This window comes from Chelonoidis abingdonii, chromosome 5 (genome assembly GCF_003597395.2).
Source record: "Chelonoidis abingdonii isolate Lonesome George chromosome 5, CheloAbing_2.0, whole genome shotgun sequence".
Lineage (NCBI taxonomy): Eukaryota > Metazoa > Chordata > Testudines > Testudinidae > Chelonoidis > Chelonoidis abingdonii.
In genome coordinates, this window is record NC_133773.1 from 101,307,875 (window position 1) to 101,324,721 (window position 16,847).

Genomic DNA, 16,847 nt, shown 5'->3' on the forward strand with positions numbered 1-16,847 from the left:
TGATGTAGAGAGATATCGGGGAGAGGTCCTGGAAGCTAAATTTAGAATACTAGATAGAAGCCATAGGTTCAGGGCATCAGTGGTAGCTTTTTCTGAAGTCCTTTGAGTTCCATACACAGGTCCATTTAGGCAGCAGAAACTTCAAGGTCTCAATGTATGGATGAAAAGACGGTGCAAAGAAGAGATAAAGTTTTCGAGGTACTCGGAAACATTTGGAAGAAGGCGAAGCTATACAGAGGGCAAGAGACCACCTTAATTAAAATGGAACTAGATTACAATGCAACAGAAAATAAATAAGATAACAGTTTTGGGTTGTTGACATAACATGAGTAGATGGTGTGAGACAGAACTGAGGTGAAGAAAGTACTTTTATACAGTTTTTGAGATGAAGTTTGGACTTGAAATAAGGTTTTTTGGTATTTTAAAATCTTTTTAGTCTGTCACTTTTGTTATAGATTTATAGATTTTAGCAATGAACTATTTATGTGGGGTCCTAAAATTCTGGTTAAAATTATCTCTACCCTTGTTTTGATTAAAAGTATAGTTAAATAATGTTTTACATATAAGGATATATATAATTTTTTCCTGATTTTTCATGGCTATTGTATTATGAATTCAGTTTTGCTTCAGATTACTTATGCATCTTCCACAGATTACTTATATGTATGCATGTGCCATTAAAAGTATGAGATTTTTTTGTTTAAGAACATGTGCCAAACCCTTGTTAATTCTTACCTTGGTAAGTTAATTTCATTTCTCTTCTGACCATGACGATCAAAGATTTTTACAGTGTGATCAGCTCTAAAAACACAGAAGATGAATTCAGTCTTTTTGTACATTTGCAAATATCCTTAGAGATTTCATAAAAACTTTTTCCATTAATCTTTCATGCCACGTTGATATGGCTCATGAGTTTTATCTATTGATATTTCCAGGGGATAGGTACTTACTGTGACAGATATTATGGATATATGCAGTGTTGTTGTAGCCATGCGGGTCCCAAGATATTAGAAAGACAAGATCAGAGAGGTAATGTCTTTTATTGGACCAGCTTCTGCTGGTGAGACAGGCAAGCTTTCAAGCTTACAGAGAGCTCTATTTTAGGTCTGGGAAATATACAGCGTGCCTCTCTCACCAACAGAAGATAGTCCAATAAAAGATATTATGGACACATGGAATAATAAAAAGTTATTGTATCGGCTTTATAAGTCTTATACGTGTGTTTATGGGCTAACGATTGTATTTTGGCTCCATGGGGGAGTTACAGGGTTTCCTACAAGAACTAAATCACTGGGAGGTAATTAATGCAAACTCCTCGGCAGGTAGCAAGTCTGGAGGAGACTCTGCCCCTGACAGAAACTGCATGTACACAGTCGTGGCAGGATTCTACTGAATTTGATAGATGAAGTAAACATCTATTGCAGCTGGCACACTGAAATTCGACCCAAAAAACCCAACCAATCAAAAAAAAAAACAACCCCTCAAAACCCACCCTGTGCATTTTGTCTCTGTAGGTATCTCAGGCAGGGCAGGCAACCCCACTGTCATAGCTTTCTCACTCAACAGCTGGGAGTGCGGGAGCCATCCCTAGGCAGAAGCCATTCAGCAGCAGGGTAGCCTCCCCTGTGGCCAGGGGCTTGTCTTACAGTTTTAGGCAAAGGGTCTCTGCTCTGCATGCCCTGCCAGAACTACAGCCTTCCCCACATCTTGCGTCTACAGGGATCCAATGTCACTGGCCCTGCAAGAGCACATGAAGCCCAGGCGGCCCTTCTGTCACAGGAGTGAGGCCATGACATTGTGGTGGCAGAGGGCTCACTAAGCTACCACAGGGCCTGTGACACTTGATTCCTGCTGGTGCAAGCTGTGGAGAAGGCTGCAGTCCTGGATGGGCAGAGCAGAGACCCTGAACTAGTACCACAAGGATGATGTACTGGGGGGAGCTCTGTCCCTGGGCAGGAGCCATTCGGCAGTGGGGTGGCCTCAGGCTTGTCCTCTTCCTCATAACTCTGGAGAGGAGTCTCTGCTCTGCCCTGCCAGGATCACAAACTTCCTGGCACTTTGCACCTGCAGGAATCAAGTGTCACAGGCCCTGCAGAGAATCCTGGAGTTGTCCTTGGGATGGAATTGTTCAGCAGCAGGGTGGCCTCCCTCTGTGTCCTGGGGCTTATCCTTCTCGTTGGAGTCCTTGCTCCACCTGCTGAGGATGACAGCCTCTCTGGCATCTTTTATATAGGTGTCTTGGATCCCTCAGCTGTGCAGGTGCCCCTGCAGCCATGTTACCAGTCCTGAGAACCCCTTGGAGCCCCACTATCAATGCCACCCTAATGCTAACACAACCCTCCCCCTTAATTTCCAGGGATTGTAAAAATTAAAATTGTTAAAAATCAAACAAAAATCTTAAAATGAAAAATACATATTAGTTGCCTAAATTGCAAAAAAAAATAAAAAATTGAATTCTGCCAAATCTATCTATACTAGTTTGACCTACTTCAGACAACTTGACAAACAAAGAAATGAAAACTATAAAAGTGCAGCTGGTCAATGGTTAACCCTATCATTGGCTGGTTGGTCACTAATTAACCGTGTCATTGCCCTTGAAAGAATAGGACCATAGGTGCTGAACTGAAGTCAGATCTACTGTGGTAATCACAGTGAATTACAGAAAGAATTGCAGCCTAACTCCCTGGTCTAGACGTGGAGAGTTGCAGGACTCTATGGTGACAGCTGGGAAGCCTGAGACCTAAGTGGGATGCCCTCAAGAAGGCCAAAAAGGGGTCAGAGATGCAAGTTACCTCAGGAACTGTGACATATACTGTGATAGTGAATATATAACATTAACAAAATGGTAAAAATAACTCAATTACCTCTACATACATATTAATAATATTTAAATTCTTCTTATCTTACCCTGTCACAGCAAGGAAGTTTCCTAAAGTTTTCTGCCAGATGAACTGCACGGGGGAACCAAGCAAAGTCTTTTCTAATAGAGTAAATACTCGCTGAGGGAAGAAAGAAGGGAATTACTAACTTAAAAATGGCAAGCAATGGAGAACATTAAACCTGCCTAGTGCATATTAGTAAATATAACTAACATTCAGTACAAAGAAAGAAAGATAGACTATAGGATAGACAATGTATAAAAGAGACAGAATTCTGTGGCAGGCCTTTTGTTAAACATGCGAAAGTGAATTTTCATTACAGACACTTCAGATCTGGTGTTGAAAAAGTTCAACCTTGAAAACCTAAGATGAAAATAGTACAAATATACTTTCATTTGTATTAGCAATTTTTTAAAATTTTAAGTTAGAGAATTCAGACTTTTGCAAAGATAGCACTTTTGATTGTTGCTACATAGGTAAGAGAAGTAAAAATACAAAACTAAACCAAGTAACTGAACTGTAAAATAAAATTAGCTTTTCTTTTCACACCTTGCATGTGTTAAAATCTGAAGATTATTTATAAACCCACACAACTTTATTCTTTAGCGATATTGATAGTGTTGCCAACTCCTGTGATTCTATCACAAGTCCGCTCAGTGGTTTGAGCATTGGCCTGCTAAACCCAGGGTTGTGAGTTCAATCCTTAAGGGGGCCATTTAGGGAACTGGGGCAAAAAATCTGTCTGAGGACTGGGCCTGCTTTGAGCAGAAGGTTGGACTAGATGACCTCCTGAGGTCCCTTCCAACCTCGATATTCTAAGTCTCACAATATTTGGTAATTTTCTTAAAGTCATAGTTGCTTGACTTAAGAGACTGCATAAGCAGCTCAGCTTTCATTTAAAAAAAGTAAGTTTCTAGTACAGTGTATAAAAATCTAAGATTTTCTCCAAAAAACAAAAATTAAAAAAAATGGGCTTTTCTTATTTAAATTGGATATTTTATTTAAAACTGGATTTTTAATTTTATTTAAAATTAGAAAAATTATAAGTTTTTCTTTTTATAAATAAAACCTGTTTATAATGAAATCTTAATTTAATAAAAATATATTAAAGGCTAAAATAATTGTAAACTCTTAAAACATTTAAATAAAAATAACTATACTGAATCAATGAGGCTGTCAAAAACTCTGAGTTAAAGGCTTCTTTATATAGAAAAGCAGTGACTTTTTAATGCATCTCCTGCAGCTCTTTGCAGCATGATATTAAAACACTGTGTGATTTAATTACACTGCTACCTCGATATAACGTCACCCGATATAACACAAATTTGAATATAACACGGTAAAGCAGTGCTCCGGGGGGCGGGGGCAGGGCTGTACACTCCGGTGGATCAAAGCAAGTTCAATATAACACTGTTTCACCTATAATGCGGTAAGATTTTTTGGCTCCCAAGGACAGCGTTATATCAAGGTACACGTATATCAACCATTCTAAGTTATTAAACAATCAGGATGTTTTTACCATGTTAGTAACCAAGTGAAGTTGATAAAATACTTGGTCAATCATTTTGCTGTGAGAATAATATATATTAAATGAAAAAATGAATTCACAGTACTGTGGCTCTTTTAGGTAATGCTGATTACTAATTTGGCTCCTGAATCACTGAGGTCTGAGTATCACTGATATAAAGACAGAATTGGGGGAAAGCATCTAACTTTTGATGTCAGGCTTTATAAATATGGCACAATAGGTCAGCCTAAGTAATACAGGAGACTCTCATTTTCAAGAGACAGGTGACTAGGAACACACACTCCAGTCACTTTCACTTAGGCATATTTGAAAATTTTCCCAGGCTGACCTGAAATAATCAGTTTAAATCACTGAGTACAGTTAATCCCTCTATTTAATAAATCACTTAGTTGTAAATATGAAACGTGTTGATGAGAAGTTTATGTATCCAAAACATTTAATTTAAATGCAGTTTTGTTTAATGAAAATAAACATATATGCAGTTTCATATGTTTAAGTTCGTTATCATCCTAATGCAGCTTGACAAAAATCATGAGCAAAAAGTTAGTTATCTAGTAAATAAATAATATATCTTCAATCATTTTCTAACATACTAAAAAACGTACAATTAAGAACCTGAAAGCATTAAGCTATACAATTTATAGTATAGTCATAGTGTACCCCGCTAGGTAGCAAACAGATGTACCAAATTTACTGTAAAGGCGCTATTTAGTTGTAAATCAACATGTTTGAATGGTTATATCAACCAATGAAAATGTACCTTTCTTTAGAAAATAACTGAAGTACAAATGGAAAAGTTATTTAAAATCGATGATTTAAATAGAGGCTTTTTGCTTAAATCACCTTCATTTACATCAATCCATCCTGGTTTGTAGTCATTGTGTTTGGAAGAGGAAAAAAAAACAGCTACGAAACTTGAAACTATGAAGCAAGTGCACCCTACAGGCTTAGAAATCAAAAGGTAAAGAAAAACAACCCAAAATTTATCATTTTAGAAGATCTCAGCTTTGAACACTTGAGGCTGGCAACACTGTGTGTGGCACGTGGAAGTTTCCCATCTGAAGTTCATTCTTTCAAAAAAATGGACAGGTATGACTTCCTTTGTGACCTTGGGCAAGTCAATGTCTACACTGGCAAGTTTCTGCACAGTAAAAAAGCTTTCTGCGTTGTAACTCCCAAGGTGTACATGCTGCAAAGCCACATAATGCGCAGAAACTGCGCAGTTGTAGCGCTCTAAAAATACCCCAAACACCCCAATGAGAGGTGTAGAGCTTTCTGCGCCGGGGTTATGGCGCTGCAATGCAAGTGTAAACACCGTGGTGATTACAGCGCTGCGACTGGCCTCTGGGAGATGTCCTACAATGCCTGTTCTCACCTTTTCTGGTCATTGGTTTGAACTCTAATGCCCTGCCCTCAGGTGACCAACCGTCATCCCCATCCCAGACATTCCTTTGCAAATTTGAAAGTCCCCTTCCTGTTTGCTTGGTGATGCGTGCAGTGGCCTCAGGGCATCTTTCCAGGTGCCCATGCCTGCTCCATGCACCAGGCAATCCCCTGCTTGGAGCAATGTTGAGCTGCTGAACCTCATCAGCATTTGGGGAGAGGAGGTTGTATAGTCCCAGCTGTGCTCCAGCCGTAGGAATTATGATAGCTACAGACAGATTTAGCAATGCATGATAGAAAGGGGCCATGACTGGGACACATTCTAGTGTAGGGTAAAAGTGAAGGAGCTGCGGAACGCCTACAACAAGGCACAGGAGGCAAACTGCTGCTCCCGTGCTGCATCCACAAGCTGCCAGTTCTACAAAGAGCTGGACACGATACTCAGTGGCGACCCCACCTCCACTGCAAAGGCTCCTGTGGATACTTTGTTGGCTCGCGTGCCAGTCAAGAGTGGACCGAGCCTGAAGGAAAACTTGGACGAAGAGGAGGATGGGGACCCAGAGGCAGAGGATGACTTGGAGGCCAGAGACTCATGCAGTCAGGAGCTCTTTTCTACCCCAGAGGAGCCTAGCCAATCACAGCAGTTAGATCTTGGTGAAGTGCATACAGGAGAGGAGGCCCCTAGTAAGCGGATCTCATTTTTGGAATTGCTGAAGCAGAGAGAACACAGGGTTGGAGAAAGCAGACTTGTTCCACACCACATGCCTAGTCTGAGCGGCAGGACAGGCTGTTAATAGACTCCCTCACTTCACGGGAATCTCCCTCAGAGATCTCCAGGAAACTCCTGTGGAGATAGTGGGCAATCCACTGCTGCAGGTTCCTCGGCAGAGCTGCTTTGTTTCTTGCTTCATTAACAGTAACTTTTCCATACCACTTTACCATCGAAGGGGGTGGGGGGAATAGGGACCACTGCTGCATACACGCGAGCTGCATAGGGGTCAGGGTGGAAGCCACAGCCTTGGAGAAGATCCTCCCTTGATTCCCTGCTCACCCTCATCAGCAAGATATCTTCCTGTGGAAAGTGTGAGGACAGGAATGATTAACAGGCCCCCCCTACAGTGCTGGCTCTACTCAAGAGAAATGTGCCCAGTGTACAGCGGGGTCCGAGAAGAGTGATTTACTCTGCCCCTGCAGCTACTCACCATTTTGGGAGTCTTGTAGTTCATGTGTGCTTGCTTGGGGTCAGCCAGTTAGCGACAGGTGTGAGAGTACTGGCTGTGTTTTAAAGCACGGAGTCAGTGCTGTCTGTGTTGCAAACAATACTGCTTCTGTAAAATGTTGCATTTAAACTTCACAGAGATGATCTTGGGAGCCCAGCCTACCTCTTTGTTATCGGCGGCAGAAAGGCTGCACAGAATTAGAAAGCAGCCCCGAAGAACTAAGGAGGACTTTCTCCATGAGGTTATGATGCACTCCGCCGCCGAGAATAAGGAATTGAAGGAGTGGTGGGACACCGAGAAGAGGACCAAAAGGAGAACACAGCACACCAAAAAGAAGCCACGGAGTAACTCTTAAATGTTATGGAGTGCCAAGTGGACACGCTTCAGGTGATACTAACTTCTCAAACTGAGCAGCTCCACGCCCGCCCTCCCCTGCAGCCGCTATCGCAAAACTCTTTCCCATGCATTCCTCCTCCCCCCCCACGCACACACACCGCCAACACACACTTATCAACCTCCTGGCTCCACTCTCTGCAGCATTCCACTCTTCCCTCCTCACAGTCCAGCACTGGGGACTCCCCTTACCCACTGCACTCAACACTCATCCCTCTGCAGATTGGCCCTGCTGAAGTACAGCACCCGCTGCATTGTACTCCAAAGAAGAAGGTTGGGTATGATCCCTTAGTTACACAAATCTGTAGCTGTCCTGGTACCCCTTCTCTTCTTGAGACATTCTCCTCCCCCATTCCTCCTCCCTGTTGATGAATTTTTTCCATTTTGACTCTCTCCTCTGGTTGTCATCTTTTAATAAAAGAATTGTGTGTTTGAGAGCAATCTTTACTCTATTAAGTCACACAATCAGTACATATTACTGTGGCTCTTTGGCAATCTACCCTGGTAAATTCTGGCTCCTTCTCAGGCTCAGGTTGGCCATCCCGTATTAAGTGAAAGCAAAAAGAGCACTGCAAAGCAACATACAATTATGTTAAGGCCCCTTCTTGCATCTTGTGCACCAATCACCTCCTAGCATTACCAGCACTGCACGACAATGGGCATTTCAACTTCTCCCACAGTGATCTTCTCGTCCGAGAAGAAAGTCCCTGCTTGCAGCTTCTTGAACAGTCCAGTGTTGCGAAAGATGCATGCATCATGGACCTTCCAGAGCAGCCTGCGTTAATGTGTGTGAAATATCCATGGTGATCCACAAGCATCTGGAGAACCATTTAGAAATACCCCTTCCAATTAATGTACTCAGTGGTAGGTGGCCTGGTGCCAGAATTGGAATGTGTGTGCCATCTATCACCCCTCTGCAGTTAGGGAAGCCCATTTGTGGAAAGCCATCCACAATGTCATGCACATTGTCCAGAGTCACAGTCTTTTGGAGCAGGATGCTATTAATGGCCCTGCACATTTCCATCAACATGACTCCAACGGTCAACTTTCCCACTCTGAACTGGTTAGCAACCAATCGGTAGCAATCTGGAGTAGCCAGCTTCCACAGAGCAATCACCACTCGCTTCTCCCGTGAGAGGGCAGCTCTTATTCTCAAGTCCTTGTGCTGCAGGGCTGGGGAGAGCTCATCACATAGTCCCATGAATGTGGCTTTCCTCATCCGAAAGTTCTGCAGCCCCTGCTCATCATCCCCGACATGCATCATGATGTGATCCCATTACTCAGTGCTTGTTTCTCAAGCCCAAAAGTGGCATTCCACTGTGATCAGCACCTCCATGACTGCCACAAGCAATCTCGTGTCATAGCTACTACGTGTGACAAGATCAATGTCGCACTTCTCTTGCCTTTGTAGTTTAAGGAATAACTCCACTGCCACTTGTGACATATTGGTCAGAGAGAGCAGCATACCGGTCAGCAGTTCGGGATCCATTCCTGCAGCCCTTAAGAGGCAGGGTGCGAAGTACACAAACCAAATGCAGACAGAAGCACAGGGACTGATAGGATGCAAAGCAATGCATCATGGGGCATTTGGACTGGACCCAGGATGACCCGCGACCCTCTCCGCCTTTCCACAAGTCTTAGTGGCAAAAGAGAAAGAGGTGCACTGTGGGATAGCTGCCCAGAATGCATCACTTTGAATAGCGCTGCAAATGCCGCAAGTGTGAACACACTTATGCGCAGGCAGCTGTCAGTATGCACAAACAACACTGGTTTTCCTTTTGTGCTTTCTGACCAACACTCTAACTGCCAGTGCTGTAACTATGCAAGTGTAGCTGTTCCCTAAGCCTCTCTGCCTCAATTTTCCATCTGTAAAATGAAAATAACAGTATAACCTACTTCACATGGCTGTTGAGAGAATAAATACACTTGAGATGGTGAGGTGCTCAGATACTTTAGTGATGGAGACCAAGTATCTAAGGCATCTAGATAAGACAGACCAGACTTGTTCTAAGATAACCAATAAGTAAAGTTGCGTCTCTCTCAGAAGTCACAGATTTTGTGACTTTTGCAGTGGCCGGTGCAGCTGGCTCTGGGGCTGCCTGAGCAGATCAGGCAGCCCCGGAGCCAGCTTCACCAGCCGCTGCTGGGGCAGTTTGGGTGTGGGCGGGGCCTCAGGGCTTGGGGCGGCACTTACTTTGGGGAGGGGAGGGAGCGCTCCTTGGAAGTGGCTGGCATGTCCCTGCAGTTCCTAGATGGAAGGGCTAGATGGCTCCATGCACTGCCCGCACCCACAGATGATGCCCCTGCAGCTCCCATTGGCTGCGGTTCCCAGCCAATGGCAGGGGCAGCACACGGAGCCGCCTGGCATTCCCTGCCCCTAGGAGCTGCAGGGACATACCAGTTGGAGCCGGATGGGGAGCCTGCCAGCCTCGCCAACCCTCCCCTCCCCAAGATTTAGTCAGGAGTTACGAGTCATGGACAGGTCAGAGGCTGTGAATTTTTGTTTACTGCCTGTGACCTGTCCATGACTTTTACTAAAAATACCCGAGACTAAAACATTGCATAACCTTATTGGTAAGGCTATCTATGCACTACATTTGAATTCTAGTTTAAAAAAAATTAAAAACAAGCTCTACAACACAGCTGATGTCTATATATCATATATTCTGCTGCTAGAACAAACACTGACATGGAAGGTTAATTAAATAAGCCACATTTTAAAAAACTAGTAAGGGAAAAATATTAGTGGGGTTGTGGGCAAATTCCAGGCCTTTGTGATCTTTCAGCCTTCGGTCATGCGAGCAGCCAACTTTAAATCAACCAATACACAATCATAATCTAGAATATACATAAGAGATTTGGCATCCTTATTTACCCTTTCTCAACACAGCAACACGCAAACCTTCACTGAAATGGAGTCAGGAAATCAGTCTGTGGAATTCATTACTGCAGGATGTCACTGGGTCCCAGCACTCAGCAGGACTGGGCATTTATTTGACTACTGAGAGCGTCCAGTTATACCAGATAAGACTAAAAACAACCCTACAACCCTCCGGCCAGGTCTGGAAGTGATAAATACCCTCATGCTACAGGGCAGAGGCTAGACCTATACAGCTGGGGTTCAGGAAGAAGATTCCCCGCCGTTGGGCAGGTTATTCTCTCACTGCTCACGTCAGGGTTTCTTGCAGCTTCCTCTGCAGCGTCTCTTCCCGTGGGAGAGGCCCGGATTCGGGGCCGAAACGCCGCTCTTGCGCTCCCTCCCAGGCCGTTCCCCAACGTCCCACACAGCGGAGCGAGCCGCCATTCCCTGCTGCCCCCTGCAGGATGGAGCCCCACCAGCCCCCTTTACCGCTCACCCCGCCCAGCGACTCTCCCTCTCCCACTGCTCTGCAGCAGCCCCTGCCCCTCGGCTCACCGCTGCCCTCCAGGGCAGGGCACGTCAGCGTGTCCGCCCCACTCCCACGTCTGCTCCGGGTCACCCCGCTCTGCCTCCCACGCGCCGCAGCCCCCGCTGGGGTAGGCCCCCGGCCGGGCTGTCTGATCACCAGGCCCCTCAACCGCCTACTGCCCCCACGCCAGAGCAGCTCACGGAGCTGGAGGGCGCCCGGTCCCCAGTGAGCCCCACCCCCGCCCCAATAACGGCATTTTTTAACTTTACCTTCATCTTCTCGCCAGGGCCTCCCGAGTCAATGTTTCATGTGCGCATGCGCTGCCACTCCGCGGGCAGGGGGGGAGCCCGGCCCCTCCGGCTAACAGCGTCCCTGTCACCTAGGAGATCTTGGGGGTGGGGGCCAAGGGAAGAGCCTTTGGCGCCACGACCAATCATAGCGAGGAGGCGGATCTAAGCACAGAATCCGATCTAAGCACAGCAGCCGCCAGCGGCTTCCGAGCCCGCCCCGCGCACTAAGTAAGAGCGAGCCGGGGGGGAGGTGGAAAGTTGACGGAACAGCAGGACTCAGGCTGGAGCCCCTGTCCGTGCCCTCCTGCAGCAACGCCCACGCCCGTCACGCTAGCAGGGGGACTGTGCCGGGCTGTTGGAGCCTGGCTTGTCAGCGGCCGCTTTCCGGGAATGTCTCCGTGGCTGTCGGAGGCAGCGGCCGAGTCGGGCTTGTGGGGCCCCACCGACCTTGGTGTGGGGCCTGGGAGCTGATCCCAGCCTCAGTGGCGCGTTCCTGGAGCCGCAGGGGCAGCAGCGCTTCTCTAGGGTAACGGGGCCACCCTACAAGCCAGTGGCCTCAGCCTGCGTGAGAGGGGGGCAGGCTCGTGGGGCGGATGCTCTGCCCCGCTCGCTCCCCACCCTCGGCCTCCGCTGCTTTCCCCCCAGCGTTTGTTCCTGCAGGCCCGGGGTGCCTGTCACATTACAAATGCCATTGGCAAGCCACAGCCCTGAGGCGCTTACAGTGTAAACCAGAGAGATCGCAGCAGGGGTGGCAGAGGGTTACAGTTGCAGCAAGAGTTGCTGGCAGTACGAGATCTAGGGCTGCCGCTCTTGCTGTTTACTGCCTCCTGGACGTGATTGTGCTTGCCTTAAAGCACAGTTGCTAACTTTCACGTGGTAAATAAGCACCGGGATGTTCACACTAAAGCAAGCTAATCCCATTTCAAAATGAGGCCAAAACAAGCCAATTTGCTAAGAACCCCGACACCCTATGTGACTAGATCCCCTTGGCCAGCAGCCTAGGACTTTAGTGGGCCCACTGTGCACCCTTGACTCTCTCCCCTGCCGTGCCCCTGCTTGTTCCCCCTTGCCGGGTACTGATTTAAAAAAAAAAAAAAAGGCAGCAAGATACAAGCCAAAAAAGCAACTCGGAAGCCAATTAAATAAAAAGCCTAATATTTCTGCATTTTTTTCCATGGGTGTGACATGTCTGCTTGAAAGCCAAGCACATTTTGTGCTGAGCATGGCAGCCCAGCCACCTGTTAGCATGACATATATGCTCTCCTGCAGGCAAAGAGCAGCTACATGGGAGACCTTACAGCAGCACAAGTGTAGCATACAGCTGTGCTGCTGTAAGGCCCATAGTGTAGACATAGCCTTGTACAACTTCTTCAGGTTGAAGCAGGAACAGAGAATGTAAACAATTATTTGGTTTTACGCTCCACACTGCTCCTGGTGTGTGACTTATCCTCCTTTGGCAGCTGCAGGGCTAGGGGGGCAAGAGAGGCCCCCCCAAACCTGAGCGGTGCTGCATTCACACACACCCCTCCTGTTTGCCCAGTCACAACAGCCAAAGTGGGGAGCCAGGTCCACCCCCAGCATGGGTGTAGTTTGGGGGGAGGTCAGGGAGGTAGTGTCGCCCCAACTGCAAACATCAGGCAGGTGCAGAATTTGCCCCCCATGCAGCCCCATTGGCCTGAGTGGAGCTGCCTACCCAAATATAGAAGTCAAACTACACGTATGGTCCTGGGACAGGAGTCAAGCCTGTGGTTTGGGCTGAATGCAGTCTAAGCTCATTCTCACGCCACCTCTCACTTCAGCTTTCCTTTGGTGTTAAATTGTTGGGAGACAGTCATTTTAGTTTCAGATTTTGGCCTAGACCCCCTAAAACCTCTGTGCAGTCCTGATCAACTAACTCCTTATCCCTCCTTACTCCCGTGGGCATTCTGTTCCAAAAAATTAAAAGTTCTGTGCATAATATTTTAAAATGCTGAAAATTTATTTTTCAGATAAATGTGGAGGGTCCAGCATGGCACTGGGAAGCACAAGTCACTGGCTGCACAGAGGTCGATGATCATGGTCCAGCTCCTCATCCTGCCCAGGATACGGACTCAGCAGTGAGGCTGCATCCAACCTTGACACGGCACAAAAAACACAGTTACTCACCTTTGTAACTCCAAGTGGGCTGCAGGTCGCCCCTAGAGTGGCGCCGCCATGGCGGGTGATATATACCCCTGCCAGCCCGCCCGCTCCTCAGTTCCTTCTTGCTGGCTACTCCGACAGTGGGGAAGGAGGGCGGATGTGGAATGGATATGAGCAACACATCTCGAAGAAACACAGTTACAAAGGTGAGTAACCGTGTTTTCTTCTTCGAGTGCTTGCTCATATCCATTCCAGTAGTGATTCCCAAGCCTTACCTAGGCGGGGGTCGGAGTGAGAGTCACAGTGCGCAACACAGCAGAGCCGAAGGCCGCATCATCCCTGGACTGGGCCGGCAGGGGTATATATCACCCGCCATGGCGGCGCCACTCTAGGGGGCGACCTGCCAGCCCACAGGAGTTGCTAGGGTAAAAGTTCTCCGACGAACGTGCACGCGCGGCACGTACACCTACTGGAATGGATATGAGCAAGCACTCGAAGAAGAACCAGGCCTGCCCCAGAAATATCCCAGAACCCTGCCCATCTAACTATAGCAGGTGTGGGCAGGCAGGCTCAGCCCAGCAGGATGTGTGTGTGGAGGGGCTGTGTGTGTGTGTGGGGGGGTCCAGATATGGATTGAGAGCGTTCTGGTGGGGCAATCTGGGTGCAGGCCACTCAGTGGGGGATCTGGGTGTGGGGGGGACCTGGATGCACAGGGGCTTGTTGGGGGGTTCTGGGTGCAACAGTAATGGGGGTCTGCAGGGGGAGTCCAGTGAAGATGGCTGGTGCTCAGCAGGGCGGGAGTGTGTGTGGGGGATAGAGCTCAGCAGGGGGGTCTGGGTGTGGGGAGTCCAGATGCTGGGGAGTAGGGTTCAGTGGGACTGGGATCCAGGTGCAGCTGGTTGGGGCTCAGTAGAGTGGGGATCTGGGTGCAAGTGGCTCATCGGGATGGGCCAGGTGCAGGAGAGTGGGGCATGTCAGGGAGGTTCCGGATGTGGGGGATGAGGCTTGGCAGGCGGATCTGGTTATGAGGGAGTCTGGATGGAAGAGAGAACAGCTCTCTGTATAGTGATCCCTCCCCCTGTGGAGCAATGGGCACAGAAAGTGCTGGGCGGGGGGTGGGGGGGTGGGGAGGGCGCGGAGTTTGCAGAGCTTCCTACAGCCAGGGGGAAAACCTGGGGGTGGGTCTGACCCAGACTTGGATGCCATGCTGGGGAAGAGGAAGTCCCATCCTCCAGGACTAGCAGCTGAGCCCAGCACAGGGTAGGAGCCACCAGCAGTGTCTTCCCCATTTGCGCCCCCACCAGGGATGGCTCTAGGTATTTTACCGCCCCAAGCACGGCAGGCAGGCTGCCTTCGGCGGCTTGCCTGCGGGAGGTCCCTGGTCCTGCGGATTGGGCAGCACGCCTGCGGGAGGTCCGCTGAAGCTGTGGGACCAGTGGACCCTCTGCAGGCATGCCGCCAAAGGCAACCTGCCTGCCACCCTTGCAGCAACCAGCAAAGTGCCCCCGCAGCTTGCCGCCCTAAGCACGCGCTTGGCGTGCTGGTGCCTGGAGCACCCCTAGCCCCCACCCCATAGTGATTTATCTCGCTTCTGGCTGCCCTGGGCACCTGAAACATACTGCTGGGGAGGGTCACGTGACCTCTTTTGGATGGAGAGCTCACATCAATAAAGTACAGACATAGCAGAGATAGGCAACGCTCCCCTCCATCCATCTGTTCTGGAGCATTAATGGAGAAGGCAACTGGCCAGCTCCAGCTTCACAGCAGTGAGTACTTCCCCTTATATAAAGGGAATTTCCTATGGGCTACTTGCTGCTAAAATTCTGCCCATTTGTATTGCCTGAACAGCACAAGGGGTAAATCTCACTTGTGAATCTAGTCCTAACAGGTTTGAAATCATTGCTGTTCCAAAGCTATCTACACTTCAGCAGCTCTGGAAAGAAGCCAGGATGCAGCCAGAATGGACAAAAGCAATAGCTGGAGATGATTGAGTTCTTCTGAGCACTCATAACTCACATTTCTTGCACTAATCCTCAAGATATTGTGCCTTAGTAATCATTCTTTTATCTGTAAAATACTGAACATGATTCCACTCTGAGCATTTCAGTGCTGCACCTGCATTAGGCAGAGAAATGTTGAGCATGCTGTCTTCAGAGCATGCTTAGTAAATAAAGGCCAAACTTTAATTCCAAACTAACGTTTCAGGAGGGTAGTGCACAATGCTAGCACTAGACTAATGAATGGGTATAGACAGGGCCAGGCTGGCACAACTCATTGGGGCGCTAACATTTGGGGAGCGGCACAAGAATGATACTGTTTTACAAGTAAGTGAGCCCACTTGACAAGTTTTATTGTCCTTGGGTCTGGCTTCCATCCCCTCTCCAACTGTTGCAGCTGTCTGGAGGTGCCTGTCTTCCACGCCTTCCTCATTCACACCTCATTCATTCAACAGGGCAATTGATTATGGAGTAGGAGGAAATCTTAGTCTATTCTTAGCAAAGAGACATTTTTCTTCTATCTTATTCTATCCTTAGGGGCTATAACATTATACCAAGGGCAATGCGAAGTTTCTACGTGAGGCTTTGATACAAAGTTTCATGAAAACAGAGGTCACACGTGAGTAGACCCACTACAAGGTTATATGAAGAGGCACAATGTAAAGTCATGAAAATTATCAGAGATTTATCTACAGAAGCTCATCATTGGGGAATCATGGGAGGCTGGCTGGCTGGCCCTGCTGCTCTCCTGTTCTACAGGAACAGAGGTGACTCTAGGTACCAGAGCCATCAATCCATCACCTCTCTCCAGTGCACCATTCCGTCCTCCACACGTTTTATAAGCATACTCTCTACTCCAATATTCAAGTCATTAATGAAAATATTGAATAGTACTAAACAAGACAGGCCCCTACATGACCCCAACTAGATATGTCCCTTCTCTCCTCGCCCCGAGTTTGATAGCAAATCATTGAAAACTATTCCAAGTATGGTCTTTCAACCAGTTGTGCGCCCATTTTATAGTAATTTCATTAGACCACATTTTCCTAGTTGGATTATGAGAATGTGATGTAAGACTTTATCAAAAGCTGTATTAAAATCAAGATATATCGGGTCTACAGCTTCTCCCCATCCACTAGGCCAGTAGTCAAAGAAGGAAATAGTTTGTCATGATGTGTTCATAAGAAATCCATGTTGGCTATTACTTCTAACTCTATTATCCTCCTGTGATGATTGGATCACAGAAATCCCCTTGGGGCTGCCAACTGATATGCCAAGACTACTTCTGCCCCTGCTTTCCCTGCCAGCTTGGGACTCCAGCACTCTGTCTTGTTGAGACAGACATGTCAGTCTGCTCCAACACAGACCCAGGGTCTGAACCATGTGCCCCAAAGCTGCAGACTTAACTGAAAGCAACTTAAGAAGTGTTCCTGTCTTTAACACTCAGATGCCCAACTCCCAGTGGGGGACAAACTCCAGATAAATCTGTTTTACCCTGGCAACTTGAACACATCTAACTTATGTAAATAAAAAAAAAGTTCTTTCCCTATTTTGGCTTGTGTTTCTTCCCCATTGTTAATATTATGTTAAGCATCTGATCACAATTTTTTTAGTGAAGATAAATCAAATAAGCATTAAATACCTCAG

The 16,847-nt window shown here is 47.3% G+C and overlaps 1 protein-coding gene across 3 annotated transcripts in view; it reads right to left on the bottom strand.

The window, feature by feature from the left end:
* Window positions 1-11,123, bottom strand: part of WDR19 (WD repeat domain 19) — a 126,144-nt gene extending 115,021 nt beyond the window's left edge. For all 3 annotated transcript variants that reach the window (XR_004375114.2, XM_032790709.2, XM_032790700.2), the window contains exons 1-3: window positions 11,062-11,123; window positions 2,908-2,999; window positions 736-801 (exon numbers count right to left, since the gene is read on the bottom strand). Coding sequence is in view for 2 of the 3 variants with exons in the window: in XM_032790709.2 (XP_032646600.1) it covers window positions 736-801; window positions 2,908-2,999; window positions 11,062-11,067 (164 nt within the window). In the remaining variant the exon portion in view is untranslated. The remainder of the gene's footprint in view (window positions 1-735; window positions 802-2,907; window positions 3,000-11,061) is intronic.
* Between the last annotated feature and the right edge of the window lie 5,724 nt (window positions 11,124-16,847).